General features: G+C 47.4%; 1 protein-coding gene across 2 annotated transcripts in view; it reads left to right on the top strand.

Annotated features, from left to right (window-relative positions):
- UNC45B (unc-45 myosin chaperone B) overlaps positions 1–16,269 on the top strand; it is a 30,229-nt gene that overhangs the window by 388 nt on the left and 13,572 nt on the right. Inside the window, exons 2-10 of one of the 2 annotated variants that reach the window (XM_036269612.1) lie at positions 2–169; positions 607–643; positions 1,738–1,913; positions 4,041–4,130; positions 5,204–5,371; positions 5,924–6,092; positions 9,744–9,914; positions 12,580–12,751; positions 15,818–16,118. In XM_036269612.1, coding sequence (XP_036125505.1) covers positions 2–169; positions 607–643; positions 1,738–1,913; positions 4,041–4,130; positions 5,204–5,371; positions 5,924–6,092; positions 9,744–9,914; positions 12,580–12,751; positions 15,818–16,118 — 1,452 coding nt within the window. Of the gene's footprint in view, position 1; positions 170–606; positions 644–1,737; positions 1,914–3,173; positions 3,210–4,040; positions 4,131–5,203; positions 5,372–5,923; positions 6,093–9,743; positions 9,915–12,579; positions 12,752–15,817; positions 16,119–16,269 lie in introns of those variants that run through there. The other variant, XM_036269613.1, reaches the window with a different exon arrangement.

Below are 16,269 nucleotides of genomic sequence, written 5' to 3'. Positions count from 1 at the left end.
GATGGCGGAGGCAGAAGCTGTGCAGCTGAAGGAGGAAGGGAACCGGCACTTCCAGCTCCAGGACTACAAGGCGGCGACAAAGAGCTACAGCCAGGCCCTGAAGCTGACCAAGGATAAGGCCCTGCTGGCCACGCTCTACCGGAACCGGGCAGCCTGTGGCCTGAAAACGGTCGGGGCAGGGCTGGGATGCAGGGGTGTGGAGGCAGCCCCCTCTCATCCTGACAGGCATCGTCCATCCCCATCATCCCAGCCCCCTCGCCTGGACCCCTCAGGCTGGGGAAGGGTGCTTCTCACTGTTTTCCGAGACCTACTGCCTGACCCACTCCTCCGAGAGATAGAAATTCCTCCAGATGGGAACCGGCCTAACGGGAACTGGCATCAAGCTGGGGGCTTTTCATGCTATTTTGTGGCATCTTAGCAACAGCCCGGTGAGGCCGCTGCTGTCATGCCCATACTGCAGATAAGACTCTCGAGGCCAGCGGCCTCCCCTGGGCCTCTGACAGCTCACAGTTCCCAGTGAGCGCCCCCTTTCCCATGGGGACCATCTCAGGCTGTGTCTGCGTTGGGCCCACATTAACCAGGTCCCCTTCTCCTTCTCTTTCCCAGGAGAGCTATGGGCAGGCAGCTTCAGATGCCTCCAGAGGTGAGCCGCCTCCCCCCCTTGCCTCACCCCTCTCAGCATCTCTGTTTGGTGTAAGAGGCGCTTGACACGCAAAGGAATTACAGATTGTGTAAATGCCATCCCAGGGGCTTAGGATGGGCTTGATATGTGCCATCAGTCCCTAAGTCACATTTTTGCCAAGGGACTCCCACGTTAGAGATGGTGGAGCTGTTTCTTTGCTTAAGAGATTGCTTCTGGACATCTTTGTCATGGTAATGACACACAACCCCTTAGATGTAAATTAGGATCTTCTCCTGGGGGATCCCCAAAACTAGGTCCATCAGCCCAGTCCACTCCACAGGGGCTGGGCTTCTTTTGGGGAAGAGGGAGGCACTAGCCTGTTCCACGGACAGTAGGAGAAATAAACATAAAAAAAAAACAAAAAAAAAACATTAGTCGACATTGGCGTAAGTGATCAAAATGGGAAGATTGTCTTGGCTGCAGGTCTGGTTTGGGGTTTGCTCGGGTTACCATTCTTCTAGGAGAAGCAGAGAGCCTGGAATGCGTTCAGAAGGGGGGGAGCAGCTGCAGAGGGGACTGGAAGCATCCTGTGAAGAGCAGTCAAGGGAAGAGGCAATATTTAGCCCAGAGAAGGCAACTCCCAGCTGGGACGGAGAGCTGCCTTCAAATCTCGAAAAAGCAAACGCTGTCACAAGGAAGAAAGATTGGATTTCATCTCAGACTTTCCAGGGCTGGATGTAGGATAAAAGGGCAAAGTTATAGAGAGACATATTTCAGGTAGGAAAAGAGAAGGGCTTTATGATGGAGCTGTATGGCTGCCTGGAGGAGGAGAAAGCTCCCCACTGCTTGAGGTATGCAAGGACCAGTTGGGTGAACGTTTAGCAGGAATCATCATGTAGCAGATTCTGCAGCATCGAGTTGGGCAAGATGACCCTTAAACTCCCTTCCAACCTCGAGACTATGATTTTTACTTTCTCACTAACAAAGGGGAGCTTTGGGCCAGATAGTCCATATGGGTAGGTTATCTCACAGGAAGAGATTGGGGCAATGGCAGGGGAGGAAGAAAGGTGGTCTGCAGCTGGGCCCCATAAGCACCTGCCTGTCGCCCTCACCAGCCATCGACATCAACGCTTCGGACGTCAAGGCTCTGTATCGGCGATGCCAGGCACTGGAGCACCTGGGGAAGTTGGACCAGGCCTTCAAGGATGTGCAGCGCTGTGCGACCCTTGAGCCACGGAACCAGAACTTCCAGGAGACACTGAGGAGGCTCAATACTAGCATCCAGGAGAAGGTGAGCCAGACCCTTGTCCACGAGCCTTGGCCACCTCCCCCCATTCCTGGCAGGGACATGTTACAGAAGCAGGACATCAGGGCAAGGCTAGTCCTTGTGAACACGTGGCACAGGCAAGTACCACAGAACATCTGAGCAGCTGCACCTGTTCCTGAGTGATCAGAGATGCTGTGATGCTTGTTTAAGGGTTCAAGCCAGCCAGGCTAGAACATGGGTCTTTTACATTACAGACAGAGCTTTGGTGTTTTGTTTTGTATTTAACTGCGACTTAGTATGTGTGCAACTCTGCAACTCTTTTTTTTTTTATCCTCACCCAAGGACATTTTTGCATTTATCTTCAGATAGAGTGGGAGGGAGAGAAGGAGGAAGAGAGAGAGAGAGAGAAACATCGACATGAGAGAGACACATCGACTGGCTGCTGCCCACACGACCCCAACCAGGGCCAGGGACAAACTGCAACCGAGTTTCGTGCCCTTAGCGGGAACCGAACCCAGGACTCTCTGGTCCATAGGCCAACGCTCTAACGGCTGAGCCAAACTGGCCAGGGTTGTCTGCAACTCTTCCTCTTTTTCTAGGAGGATAAAAGGCAACATGAGATACCTAGGAATGGAGGCCAGGTATTGGTGGCAGATAGAGTAGAGCCAAGAGCCAATAGGAACAGGAAATCTTTTCTAGAGGAATGGAATGGAGGGGGGAGAACTTGGATCAGAGGTGAGGAGTCCTGCACCCTAGTTCTGCCTTAGCTACCAGTTTTCTGGGGGACTCTCTGGAGTGTCAATTTTCCCCTCTGGAGGAGCAGGAGGGAAACTGATCACTCAGCTCCTGGCTCCAAGACTCAGTAACTCCTATGTGCCTGGGGCAGCCTCATGGTAGGCCCCTCTGGGGGACCCACTGTCCAGAGTGTAAACTCAGGGCTGAGGAAATGCATACTGAGGAGTGATCAAAGAACTGCATGAGAGACGCCTCCCGCCCTGGCCAGTTTGGCTCAGCGGTTAGAGCGTCGGCCTGCGGTCCGGAAAGACCCGGGTTCGGTTCCCGCTAAGGGCATGTACTTCGGTTGCAGTTTGTCCCCGGCCCTGGTTGGTCGTGTGGGTGGCAGCCACTCGATGTGTCCCTTCAAGTCGATGTTTCTCACTCTCTCTCCCTTCCTCTCTCTCCCTCCCACTCTATCTGTACAAAAAATGGAAAAAATATCCTCGGGTGAGGATAAAAAAAAAAAAGAGAGACCCCTCCCTTCCCTGAAGACCAGGACGGACATAGGAAGGAACGTGGACCAGCACAACAAAGTAGTGGGAGGTACAGAAGGAGCTGGTGAGGTGGGGGTTGATGATCAATTTGGTCAGTTTATGAAAGCTTCAGAGCGTTGGGGTTGGGGTTGGGGTTGGGATTGTGAGGGATGACACATGTCAACAAAATGGTTTTAATTGCTTAAGGAGCTACTTTAAAACTGCTTCAGGTTGCCCTGGCCGGTTTGGCTCAGCGGTTAGAGCATCAGCCTGTAATCCCGCGAGACCGGGTTCGGTTCCCACTAAGGGCATGTACCTCGGTTGCAGTTTGTCCCCGGCCCTGGTTGTTCATGCAGGTGGCAGCCACTCGACGTGTCCCTTTCACATTGATGTTTCTCTCTATCTCTCTCTCTGTTCCTCTCTCTCCCTCCCACTCTACCTGAACAAAAAATGGAAAAATGTCCTTGGGTGAGGATAAAAAAAAAAAAACTGCTTTAGGTTGCTGATCCTGGAGGTATATTTCTGCTGTAGCCCATATTTCCATGTCTAATAGCTAACTGTTTACTAGAGTCCAAAATTGGGGTGATGATTCCTTGCCTTCCAAGACTTGCAATGACCAAATGGGATAACACTTATAACTAGATCATAAGCTTTGTGGGGCAAGGACTTGATTTTGTTCACCATTCTATCCTTAGCATCTAAGCACCTATAACAGTGTCTGGCATGCAGTAGTTGTTCAGTAAATGATTGTTGGATGGATGAATGGATGAATGAATGAATGAATGACAGTGCAGGGGCCCAGACTAGGTGCTTGAATGTTTGCTGAGATGAACTTCATGTGGAGCTGACTAAAACATGAACCTCTGTCTGCTTCCTTCCCCACTCCTTCCTCCTTCCTCAGCTCCATGTGCAGTTCTCCACAGACTCGAGGGTGCAGAAGATGTTTGAGATCCTCCTGGACGAAAGCAGTGATGCTGATAAGCTGGAGAAGGTGAGTGCTGGCCTCTTGAATTAATATAACACTTTTCCACCTTTTAAAAATCCTTACCCATAAGCATAGATATACACTGCTTTATTTTAACATAAGTGCAATCAAAGTTGAACCTACAATTCTTTTTTTAAATTTATTTATTTATTAATTTGTTTTTGTTACAAATATTTCTTATTTTTTCCCCATTGACATCCTCCTCCACTTCCCTCCCCACCCCATCCCCAGCTTTGTTGTCTATGTTCATTGGTCATGCTTACATGCATTTAAATTCTGTGGTTTATCTCTTCTTCCCCCAACCCCTCTCCTCTGAGGCTTGTCAGTCTGTACCCCACCTCTATGTCTCTGGGTTAATTTTGTTCAGCAGTTTGTTCAGTTCATTATATTCCACAAATAAGTGAGATCATGTGATATTTGTCTTTCTCTGCTTGGCTTGTTTCTCTTAGCATAACACTCTCCAGGTCCTTTCATGCCATCACAAAGGATAAGAGATCTTTCTTTCTTATAGCTGCATAGTATTCCATTGTGTACATGTACCACAGCTTTTTTATCCATTCATCTACTGATGGAAACTTGAATTGTTTCCAGATCTTAGCTATTGTAAATAGTGCTGCTATGAACATAGGGGTAGATATATTCTTTCTGATTGGTGTTTCAGGTTTCTTGGGGTATATTCCTAGAAGTGGGATCACTGGATCAAATGGCAGTTCAATTTTTAACTTTTTGAGGAAACACCATGGGTTTTCCACAGTGGCTGCACCAGTCTGCATTCCTGAACCTACAATTCTGATTCTGCTTACCATTATTTGTTTCCAAGTTGTTTGGCAGTCTTTTTATTTATGTCTTTAATGATTGCAATATAGTTCATCAAGTTGGTATTTATGGCCATTACTGTGTCTTTCTTTTGAATTATATTCTTGGGCTATGTTTCCAGGAGTAAGATTATAGGGCGAAAGAATATGAAGATGTTTTGAAGACCCAGTTCTTGAACTAGACCCTCCCTGCATTTGGCCCGTGACCAAGGCCTCAGCAGTCAAACCTTCCTCCTGACCCTCATTTTCTCTTCCCTCTTGTAGGCTGCCAACAACCTCATTGTACTGGGTCGTGAAGAAGCAGGGGCTGAAAGGATCTTCCAGAACAATGGAGTGGCCCTGCTTCTGCAGCTTATGGACACTAAGAGGCCCGAGCTGGTGCTGGCTGCTGTGCGGACCCTGTCGGGCATGTGCAGTGGCCACCGAGCTAGGGTGAGAGCCTGGGTGTGGGGTGCGTGGCATAAATGGCTGCTCACCTGAGGACCTGAAGGGTGACATGTGGCAGGGTGAGGCTGGGCATAAACGGATCCTGATACAAAGTTTAAAGTGTTCCCTCCAAATTTGGTTGTATGGTCCCAGATCCAATAGAGATTGCTCCTCTGTTTTTCCTCTGAGCTGGAAATGGGTCTATGTGAAGATAGTATTGAAAGTCCTCTGTGAGGAAGAGCTGAATGCAAAGGCTATGATAGTTTACACTTTTTCATACTAAGTCTTCAAAATCCAGTGTGTATTTTTCATACTTATAGCACATTTCAATGTGAACTGGCCACATGACAAGTGCTCAATGACTCCGTGTGGCCAGTGACTCTAAACCTCTGGAAAGGGGCGTGGCTTGTGTCAAGGGCATTCCCAGACCATGGGCCTGGAGGCTTTGGCTCCCTGGGCTTATTTCCCTACTGCATGGGGTGGCTATCCCAATTCCCTAACCTGCATGGCGGCTGGTAGGAAGGATCACACAGCTGACTGTGATTTGCTGGGGTCCAGGCCACCGTGATTCTCCATTCAGTCCGGATAGACCGAATCTGTAGCCTCATGGCGGTGGAGAATGAGGAAGTATCTCTGGCTGTCTGCAACCTGCTCCAGGCCATCATTGACTCTCTGTCTGGGGAGGACAAGCGGGAGCATCAAGGGAAAGAGGAGGCCCTCGTTCTAGGTAGGAGACAGTCTTCAGTTTTGGTTCTGGGAGGTAGGGGGCAAGGGAGAGTCAGTTACCACCTCAGACTGGGAATTTCCTGTATGTGGAGGTGGCCTGGTTTTATTTTCATATTTATTTTCTGATTATAAAAGTAACCGATGCACAGCAGCATTATGTACAATAACTTAAAGATAGAAGCAAATCAAGAGCTCATCAGCGGATGAGTGGATAAACAAAATGTGGTGTGAGTGTGTGTTATACAGTGGAATATTTACTCAGCCTAAAAAAGGAAGGACATTCTGACACACTAATACAACAAGGATGAACCTTGAGGACATTATGCTAAGTGAAAAAGCCAGTCACAAAAAAACAAATCGGGTTTGAGTCCACATATATGCAGTTTCTAAAAGTATGCTCATAGAAACAGGAAGTGGAATGGCAGTTGCCAGGCATGGGGTAGGAGGAAATGAGGAATTATTTAACAGGTACAGAGTTTCAGTTTTACAAGACGAAAAATTTCTGGAGATGGATGGTGTTGATGGTTGCACAGCAATGTGAAATGTACTTAATGCCACTATACTGTACACTTAAAATGGTTAAAATGATATTTATTTTATGTATATTTTACTACGTTTTAAAAAAGTAACAGAGGCTTTTGGAGAAATTTGAAAAAATTTAGAAATATGTAAAGATGAAAAGAAAATACCTGGCCAGTGTGGCTCAGTAGTTGAGCATTCGCAGGTTCAATTCCCTCTCAGGGCACGTGCCCAGGTTGTGGGCCAAATCCCCAGAAAGGGGCATGCAGGAGGTGGCCAGTCGATGTTCTCTCTCATCAATGTTTCCATCTCTCTCTCTCTCTCTCTCCCTTCCTCTCTCTCTAAACAATAAAGAAAAAAAAACTAAGAAGGAAAACTCTGTAATTATCCTTCCAGATAACCTGTTTTCTATCCATCCATATATATATATTATATCTATTGAACAAAATTTGAATTTTGTTATGGATAGTTTTGTGTTTTTTCTTTACTGAGTATTATGTTAGTATTGCTTACCATTTAATATTCTTCTTTTAAAAATATGTTTAAAATATGTTTTAAAATATGTTTTAGAGAGGGATGAAGGGAGAGGAAGAAAGAGAGAGAGAAACATCAATATGAGAGCGAAATATCTATCAGCGGCCTCCTGCACGCCACCTACCAGGGATTGAGCCCGAATCTTAGGCATGTGCCCTGACCGAGAATCAAACCAGTGAGTGACCTTTTGGTGTATGGGATGATGCTCAACCAACTGAGCCACACTGCCCAGGGCCCATTTAATATTCTTAAAAAGGATTCCTTTTGACTTTAATAATTATTCATTTTACATCTGTTTCATTCCTATATACATGCACATATGGTCTCTTGCTTCTTCCTGCACATCCAGGTCCTAGACAGTTTTAGAAGTTTCTGCTCTGTCTAGGAGGGTCACAGAAACAGGTCCACTCAAAATAAACTTGATTATATATCATTATATGGATGTATCATAATTCACCAACCAGCTGTGAATTATTGGAGATTTAGATTGTTTCTAATTGCATGCCTGTAAAACATTTCAGTAGCCATTCTTTACATAAATCTATGTTTGCATTTGTGATTATTTTCTTGGAATAGATTCTGAGCAATGGGAATACTAAGTCAAAGCCTACGCACATAGCAAATGTTCTTTCTCCATCTTACTTTCAAACTCTTTTCTGAGAGGGTGCATCAATTTGTACTCTTCCCAAGTGTTGATCAGAGTTTCAGTCTCAAATCATTCTCACCAGATTTGAATATTATCATTCTTTTTTTTTTTTTTACTCCTCACCTGAGGATATTTTTTCATTCATTTTTAGACAAGAGTGGGAGAGAGAGAGAGAGAAACATGGATGTGAGAGAGAGATACACCGATTGGTTGTTTCCTAAGTGACCCCAACCAGGGCCAGACCAAACTGCAGCTGAGATACATGCCCTTGACTGGACTCAAACTCGCGATTCTCTGGTCTGTGGGCAGAGGGTGAATACTATCATTCTTTTTTTTAAAAAAATTTTCTTTATTGATTTTAGAGAGAGAGGAAGGGAGAAGGAGAGAGATAGAAACATCGATGAGAGAGAATATCAATTGGCTGCCTCCTGCATGCCCTCACTGGGGGTTTGACATGTGCCCTGACTGGGAATTGAACCAGCAACATCTTTGTGTGTGCGTCGATGCTCAACCACTGAGCCACACCGGCTGGGTGTGAATACTATCATTCTTAAAGGTAGTCTCTTTGTCAGTAGGTAAAAATGATCTGGTGTGCATTTAAAAAAATTACTAGTGAGATTCATCATTTTTCATCTTTATTAGCCATTTGGATGTCTTTGTCTTCAAATGGTTTGTTTATGTTGTTACCTATTTTTGCTATTGGAACATCAGTGCTTTCTTATTGATTCATAAGAGCTCTTTGTAGATGCATAATATTAACTTTTTTGAGTCCTGAATTCTTGATATGGTTCTGACTCACTATTGTAATGGTCAGCAAGTCATGTTCCCTGTCTGCACTAGAATCACTGGAGGGGCTAAATTGGCATCACTTATGTACAGGTGGTGGTGAACTGGAGATGCTGGCCAGGGCACCTTGGTGTCACTCCTTGTGGCCTCTCTAGTGGGCAGCTTGGATTTCTATGTAACATGGCCGCTGGATTCTAAATGGACAAACCCTGATATGCAAGTGATTTTTAAACCTCTGGGTGTGCTCTAAGTCACATGACCAGCCCAGACCCATTGTGGGAGGGGACTCCCCCAAAAGCATGAATAATGACAGGTGTGATTTGCTGGGGGCCACAACTTCCTTGCATAGTAGTGAGGCATTAGCTATCTCTGCAAAAAAAATTCTATAATTGATTTCAAATCTATCTCCCTGTGGCATCTACCCACCTCTGGTCCCAAATCTGCCCGCTGAAGCCTTACAGAATACTGTTATCTGTTATCTCACCCTTATGACATGTCTTTATCTGAAAACAAGCTATCACGGCCACTTATATCTTTCCTTCTCTAGTTAGATAGCCTCATTTCCTCATCATTGATTTATATGACATGGTTTGGAGAGGTTTCCTTCCTTCCCGCCTGTCTGTTTGCCTGACTTTGGGCTCCAGCCTAGAACAAAAGTCTCCAAGTCTTAGAGAGGTCAAACAAGGCAAAGCAGGAAAAGGCATTTGCCTTTTAAGGTTCCCAGTGGGCGGGAGGACCAGGCATCCCAGACAGAGGCTTGAATTCAAGCTCTCAGCCTTCCTGAATCTGTGGGGAGTAAGATGTCTGTAAGGAGTATATAATTTCCTTTCTGGAAAATATTTTGTTACATCGGTGTATTAAAAACTACACAAAGCATACCTGAATCCCTGCCAATCATTACCTGGAATGAAGAACTTTCTAAGAACCAGAGTTGTTCAATAGAGGTCAGTGCTCAGAGTGGCTGGAGGAACCCCAAGTGTGGTCAAGGGATTTCTCTGTTTTTTGGGGGTGAGATGGACAATACTATACTCTCCAGGGAAATTCCAATATCCAGGAAGCAGTAGATTTGATATTTCCAGAGTCCTTCTAGAAGCCTCGTCCATTCCTGGTCCTAATTACTTGAGGCTCCCTAGTGCTCTCTATTCACTCTGTTCTCTCCGTCCTCAGACACCAAGAAGGACCTGAAGCAGATCACCAATCACCTGCTCGACATGCTGGTCAGTAAGAAGGTGTCTGGCCAGGGCAGGGATCAGGCCCTGAACCTGCTCAATAAGAACGTCCCCAGGAAGGACCTCTCTATTCACGACAACTCACGCACCATCTATGTGGTAGATAACGGTGAGGAGGCGGATGGGTCTGGGGCTCCCTTCAGCCCTTCCAGGGGGCAGCAGGGTACCTTGCACTGAGTAGAGAGTGGAAGAGGTGTGGCTCTTGTCCGGGGAGAAGTCTTCAGTCCCAACTGAAAAGCCAGGAGAAAACATTAGTATATTAAGATCCACCAGTGGGCTGGTGAAGGGGTAGGTCACATCTCTGAACTAAGGGCCTGATCATTCCCAGAAAACGTCCAAACACACCCAAAAACATCGGGGTGGAGTTTCCTAACAAATGCGGGTGTTAAAGAACAAACAGGACTCCACCAACCATAGGATCACGTTCCTGAAGTTTCATGGTTGGCAAACTACTTCATGGGCCTTCTAGAAGGGAGGAAGGGCATCAAGTGGGTATTTTATAAAGCCCAGTGACAACGCTCTAGCAGATAGTCGCTGCATTATTAGCTCCAGGGTGTTAACCTTCTCCTTAATGAACTTCTCTAATTGTTCAGGAATCATACCTGTGGCTTTAGAATCTGCCACGAAAAATTCTCTCACAGGTTTGTTGACATTTAGACCATTCGTTGTTCTAAAAGATTCAAGTCAGCTTTACCAGCTTGAAATTCATTCCATTGCGATGTTGCACTCCCCTTATTTGGTTTTCACGGATCTCAGCACAATGCACGTTAACAGATTGCTCTAGTACTGAAGCCTCACTCCCAACCCTTTGCCCCAGTTCTGGTCTTCTCTTATGTAGCAAAGGCTGAGCAGCAACAGCAGACCTCTTCTCTCTGCACGAGGATCTAGGGCCAATCACACGGTTTATGGTGTCAGGTGGGTTATTTATTCCAGGCATCCAAATGAATAGCACTTGGGAAAAAATGATATGGACTTAAAATCCTGGTTACTAATGACAAGCTGCAATGTGAAGGCTGTATGTTTTGCAGACTGGGCTGGGGAAGTTGGCAGGGAGCCATCAGGATGTGAAGCCTGAAGTGAGCTGTGGGATTCAGGGAGGGGCAGAGATGGACAAAAGGTGCACAGTATTCTAGCAGAATATAAATGAGATAGATGTTCAAGGCGAGGGCAGGGAGGAAAGGAAACAGTGGGAGATGAGATTGGGGAGGTTGTGGGAAGTGGAGCAGGTGCATTTGGTGGGGGTCTTTGAGAAGTGGGCTGGGGGATTTGGGTTGGTTCATGAGGCCCCTTCCTATGCCTCTCCAGTCCTGCCAGTGCTTTTGTATATGTAGTAAAATACACATAGCATAACATTTGCTGTCGAGCACTGTTGATTTCCTCTTAGCGCTCAGAATTGCATGCCTTCCAGCGTTCACCTTGAAAGTTCCTCCTCCCGCTTCCCGGTGCCACCTAAGATCTGACCAACTCCCAGCCACCTCTGAGACCTGGCTCCGAAACCAGGCTGTCTGTTGTCCTGGAGGCAGCATCACAGTGAACATCGTGGCTTTGAAATCAGACGGTGCTGGGAAAGCGTCCTCGCTCTGTTACTTGCCAGCTGCGTGGTCTTGGGCAACCTACCTGACTTCAAGTCCTGGTTTTCTGCTTTGAAAGATGGGAATAATGATTCCAAGCCAGTTGGGTTATTGTTAGGATTAAATGAGGCAACATGTATAAAGCTCTTGGAGTAAGTGCTGAAAATAAGTTGCGATTCTTGCTTTGTTGGAGCGAGTCTCCCCATCTGTGGTGATACCACTCTGTGCTTATTGCGCCTTATTGTAATCTTAATATGTCTTTCTTCCCTGTTGTATTGTGAGTTTTTTTGAGGTCAAGATTGTTTCTTTTATTTCAGTACCTAAAAGGTGATCACTTACTTATTCACTCGTTCATTCATTTATTCAACACATATATGGTGGTTAAATTAGCCTGGTGGGTAATAGGAAGCCACTGAAGATTCTTCCACAGAAGAAAATAACAATAAATAGTAAATATGGTATTCTAAATAAACAATGAATATTTATTCACTGACAATGATGTGTGTGGATTGGTACTAGGCGGTTTCCGTAGATTATTTCATTGAGTCCTTAGACTCAATGAGGGAGATAGTATTATTCCCAATTTCCAAATAAAGGAACTGAGGCCTGGAGTAAAGAGAAGATAAAATAATGTTTGAAGAAGGTTATACATCAACCTATAGAATGTTAGCACTAATAGAGTCCTCTGAGATCAATTATTCTTTTTTTTTTTTATCCTCACCCGGGGACATTTTTCCATTTTTGTTCAGATAGAGTGGGAGGGAGAGAGAGGAAGAGAGAGAGAGAGAAACATCGATGTGAAGGGACACATCGAGTGGCTGCCACCCGCACAACCCAACCAGGGCCGGGGACAAACTGCAACCAAGGTACGTGCCCTTAGCGGGAACCGAACCTGGGTCTCTCCGGACCGCAGGCCAACGCTCTAACCACTGAGCCAAACCGGCCAGGGCCAATTATTCTTGATATTGTAAATGTGAAAGTAGAGGCCCGTAGTCGGGAGGCCAATGGCTGAAGTAGGGGCAGCGTCAGGTGTAGAGCCTGGGTCTCAGCCCCATTCCGATGCCCTTCACTCCCGTTAAGCCATGTGCTCCCTAAAGGCAGGCTGGAGAGTAACTGGTAATAAGACCTGAGTGTGAAGGGCAATGTTTGTGAGGACAGAGCCCAGCAGGGGACTTACACTTGCTGTTGCCCTTGGCCCTGCAGGCCTCAGGAAGATCCTGAAGGTGGTGGGGCAGGTTCCAGACCTGCCCTCCTGCCTGCCCCTGACGGATAACACCCGCATGCTGGCCTCTATCCTCATCAACAAACTCTATGATGACCTGCGCTGCGACCCAGAGCGTGATCACTTCCGCAAGATCTGTGAGGAGTACATCACGTGAGTTTCCCGGTGGCCTCGTGGGTCATTCTCTGTATTAGTTATCAATGGCTGTGTAACAAATTGCCCCCAAACTTAGCAGCTCAAAACAACAATAATCATTTATGATAATAAGACAGTAGTTTGGGAGTGGCTTGCTGCGTGGTTCTGGCTTTGGGGTTCTCTTGACGTTATAGCCACATGTTGGCCTGGGCTGCAGTCATCTGAAGGCTTGACTGAGGCTGGAAGACCTGCTTCCAAGGTGGCACACTCATGTGGCTGGCACATTGATGCTGGCTGTTGGTGGGAGACCTCAGTTCTTCCCTGTATGAACCTCTCCTCATGGTAGCTGGCTTCCCCTAATGTTCCAAGAAAGAGCAGGGTGGAAAGGGCAATGTCTTCTATCACCTGGCTTCGGAAGTCACACGCCATCACTTCCACATTCTATTCATTAGGAGCGAGTCATTAAGTCTGATCTGTGTTTAAGAGGGAAGAACTAGGCTCTACCTTTTGCAGGGGAGGGTGTCAAAATATTTTTGGATCTACATTAGACCTACCACAGGTTCCTGCAGTTGAAATAAGCCTCAGCTTGTCAAGGAAGGAGACCTGGCTCTGTGAAGACTTTAAGAACTTTGTGGCCTTGCAGAGATGAGACAGGCGCCCAAGGCCCTTGGCAGCTATAGTTCCCGGGCCTGCTCTCTCTGCGTCTCTGTTTCTCTTTATGTCTTCTCCCTTCTCCCACTGCTAGATGTCTTTTTAACCTTTTATTCCAGTGACATTCAAACTTGTATACGATTCAGATTTCTGGGACCTGCCCTTGACTCAGTAGTCTGGGGTTTGGCTCAGGAAGTGCTTGTCTAAAAAGCACGCAGGTGAGCCCTGGCAGGCCTGGCTCAGCGGTTAGAGAGTTGACCTGTGCTCCAAAGGGTCTTGGGTTTGATTCCCAGTCAAGGGCACATATTCCTGGCTTCCATTGGGGTGCATGCGGGAGGCAACCAATCGATGTGTCTCTCTCACATCAATGTTTCTCTCTCTTTCTCCCTCTCTCCCTTCTACTCTCTAAAAAAAAAAAAAAAAAAAAAAATTAATGAAAAAAATATCCACTGGGTAGGATTAACAACAACAACAAAATGCACCCAAGCGAGTCTCGGGACAGTAAAGACCCCACTGCTTTCGCTCTGCTTTTCCTTTCTCCAGTCCAGGCTTTGGCACACTTTTCTGGTAAAGGGCCAGAGAATAAATACTTTAGGTTTTGTGGGACATGTGGGTCTCTATTGCACATTAAAAAAAAACACATACACACAAAAAAACTTTTAAACTGTGAAATCCATTCTGTTTCCCAGGTTTGGTCCACAGCTGACGTTCGCCGACTCCTGCACAACCCCATAGCTTCTCCTGTCTCCTGACTTTATTTCACTTAAAATTTTTTACGACTCTTCTGGCCTTTTTCTTCCATAGCTTCGGATGTTGTGGCCAACTCCTCTGTCTCTCCTGAGGCCTCTGAGTTTGGGTAACTGTCACCCGGCTAGTCCTTGTGGGAGAGCGGTTTTGGGTTGAGGCCTCTTCTTCCTAGTCAGCCTGTGAAATGCTGCCTCTGCACAGGCTCCGCCCCTAGGCTGGTCACCTGAGGCTCCGTGGGTGGCGTCAATACTTTCAACAAATGGCACCTGAGGCTGTCCCTACCCTACTTCCTCAGGGGCCAGGAGCTGGGTGGAGGTTCGAGCACCAGAACCAACTTAAAGGGCAGACCGCAGCGAATTATGCAGGCTCCAGGTCCCTCTGCACTGAGTGGGGAGATGAGGGCCAGGACGTGGAATGTCAGAACTGGAGGGGTCTCAGCTCTCCCAAAGCGAACACCATTCCCCAGAGGGAATTGTCCAGGTCACCAATCCAGCCAGAGGCAAATGTGGGACCCGAGCCCAGGTCTCCAACCCTGGGTGTGGAGTTCTCCTGACTAGTCCACGCTACCTTCTGTCATTTATACACATCTGCATGTCCAGTGTGCACATCTGCCCAGATTCCCCACATTGACCCAGCCTGGGCAGGTCACTGATGGATCAAAAGGCATGTCACCTCTGCCATCCCCAAACAGAGATTCTCCCAGAGATTCTACAGAGTAGAGGCTAGTAAATTGTGAGAGCAAAGCAGAACCTTCTGGCTCATCTAGGCCATACCCGCACTTGATAGGGGAAGGGATGGGGACCGGTTGGGGAGAGACTGGCTCAGGCTGTGCTGTGACTCAGCCACACTGCAGAGTGATGCGGTTCACCAGCGTCATGAGGCCGTTTCGTGCTGAGGAGGCTGTTGTACCCACCAGACACCCCTGCTGCTGGGAAGCCTGTTGGGTGACAGTTCTCACCTGTCACCTCTCTTCACGACTTGCCTCAGCGGAGGACAGCTGCTTCATCCTTCCCAGGGCAGCTAGCATCAATGACTTGTCCCTCATCCCAACGTGGAACAACTTTGGAGGGCGTCTCCCCTCTAGAACTCTTCACAGCCGAGGCTTTGTCATGACTGCATGAAGCCCAACGTCTCCCTCAGTCAGGTCCTGCTTTTTTTGTTGTTGTTGTTTAATGTTTTTTATTGATTTTTTAGAGAGTGGAAGGGAGAGAGAGATAGACACATCGCTGGCTCCCCCACGCCCCCTACAGGATATCGAGCCCCAAACCCCGGCATGTGCCTTGACCCGGATTGAACCTGGACATCTCAGTCCATGGAGCTACACTTAATCCACTGAGCCGCACCTGCTGGGCCAGGTCCTTCTTTCTTCCATTTCCCAACAGGCGTTGATCCCAAGAACTCTCCTTAATAAACTTCTTGCATATCAATTCCCTTCACAGAGTGTGCTTCAACACAACCCTCGGCACACCTGTTATATCCCTTACCCTCGTCGCAAGTCTGAACTAGTAGTACTACTCTTACTTTCCAGATCAAGAAGCTGAGGCTCCGAGAGGTTCAGTGACTGCCCAAGAGCAGCACAGCAGTGGTGACTGCAGGAGGCAAATCTAAATCGGTCTGCCCCCCAATTTCACACTCTTCCCACCCCCGTGTGCCCATTCTCTTGACCACCCTTGCCTTCTCTTTTAGGGGCAAATTTGACCCCCAAAACATGGACAAGAACGTGATTGCCATCCAGACAGTGTCGGGGATCCTGCAAGGCCCCTTTGACCTGGGCAATCAGCTGCTGGGGCTGAAAGGCGTGATGGAGATGATGGTAGCGCTGTGCGGCTCGGATCGTGAGGCCGACCAGCTGGTGGCCGTGGAGGCCCTCATCCACGCTTCCACCAAGCTCAGCCGCGCCACGTTCATCATCACCAATGGCGTGTCACTGCTCAAAGAGATCTACAAGACCACCAAAAATGAGAAGATCAAGATCCGCACGCTGGTGGTAGGTGGGCTCAGTACCGGACACCGTTCCAGGCACCAGGGACATCGGGATGAGTGAGGTGCAGCCTCCATCCTTGGGGAGACCACGCTCTGAGGGCAGCACAGGCCCCTGCAGGGCAGGGTGATGTAGGAGGCTGTGAGAACGCGGATTC

The sequence above is a fragment of the Molossus molossus genome, unplaced genomic scaffold (assembly GCF_014108415.1).
Source record: "Molossus molossus isolate mMolMol1 unplaced genomic scaffold, mMolMol1.p scaffold_m16_p_19, whole genome shotgun sequence".
Classification (NCBI taxonomy): Eukaryota; Metazoa; Chordata; class Mammalia; order Chiroptera; family Molossidae; genus Molossus; species Molossus molossus.
The sequence above is the reverse complement of the archived record's forward strand: the minus strand, read 5'-3'. Positions and strand labels throughout refer to the sequence as shown.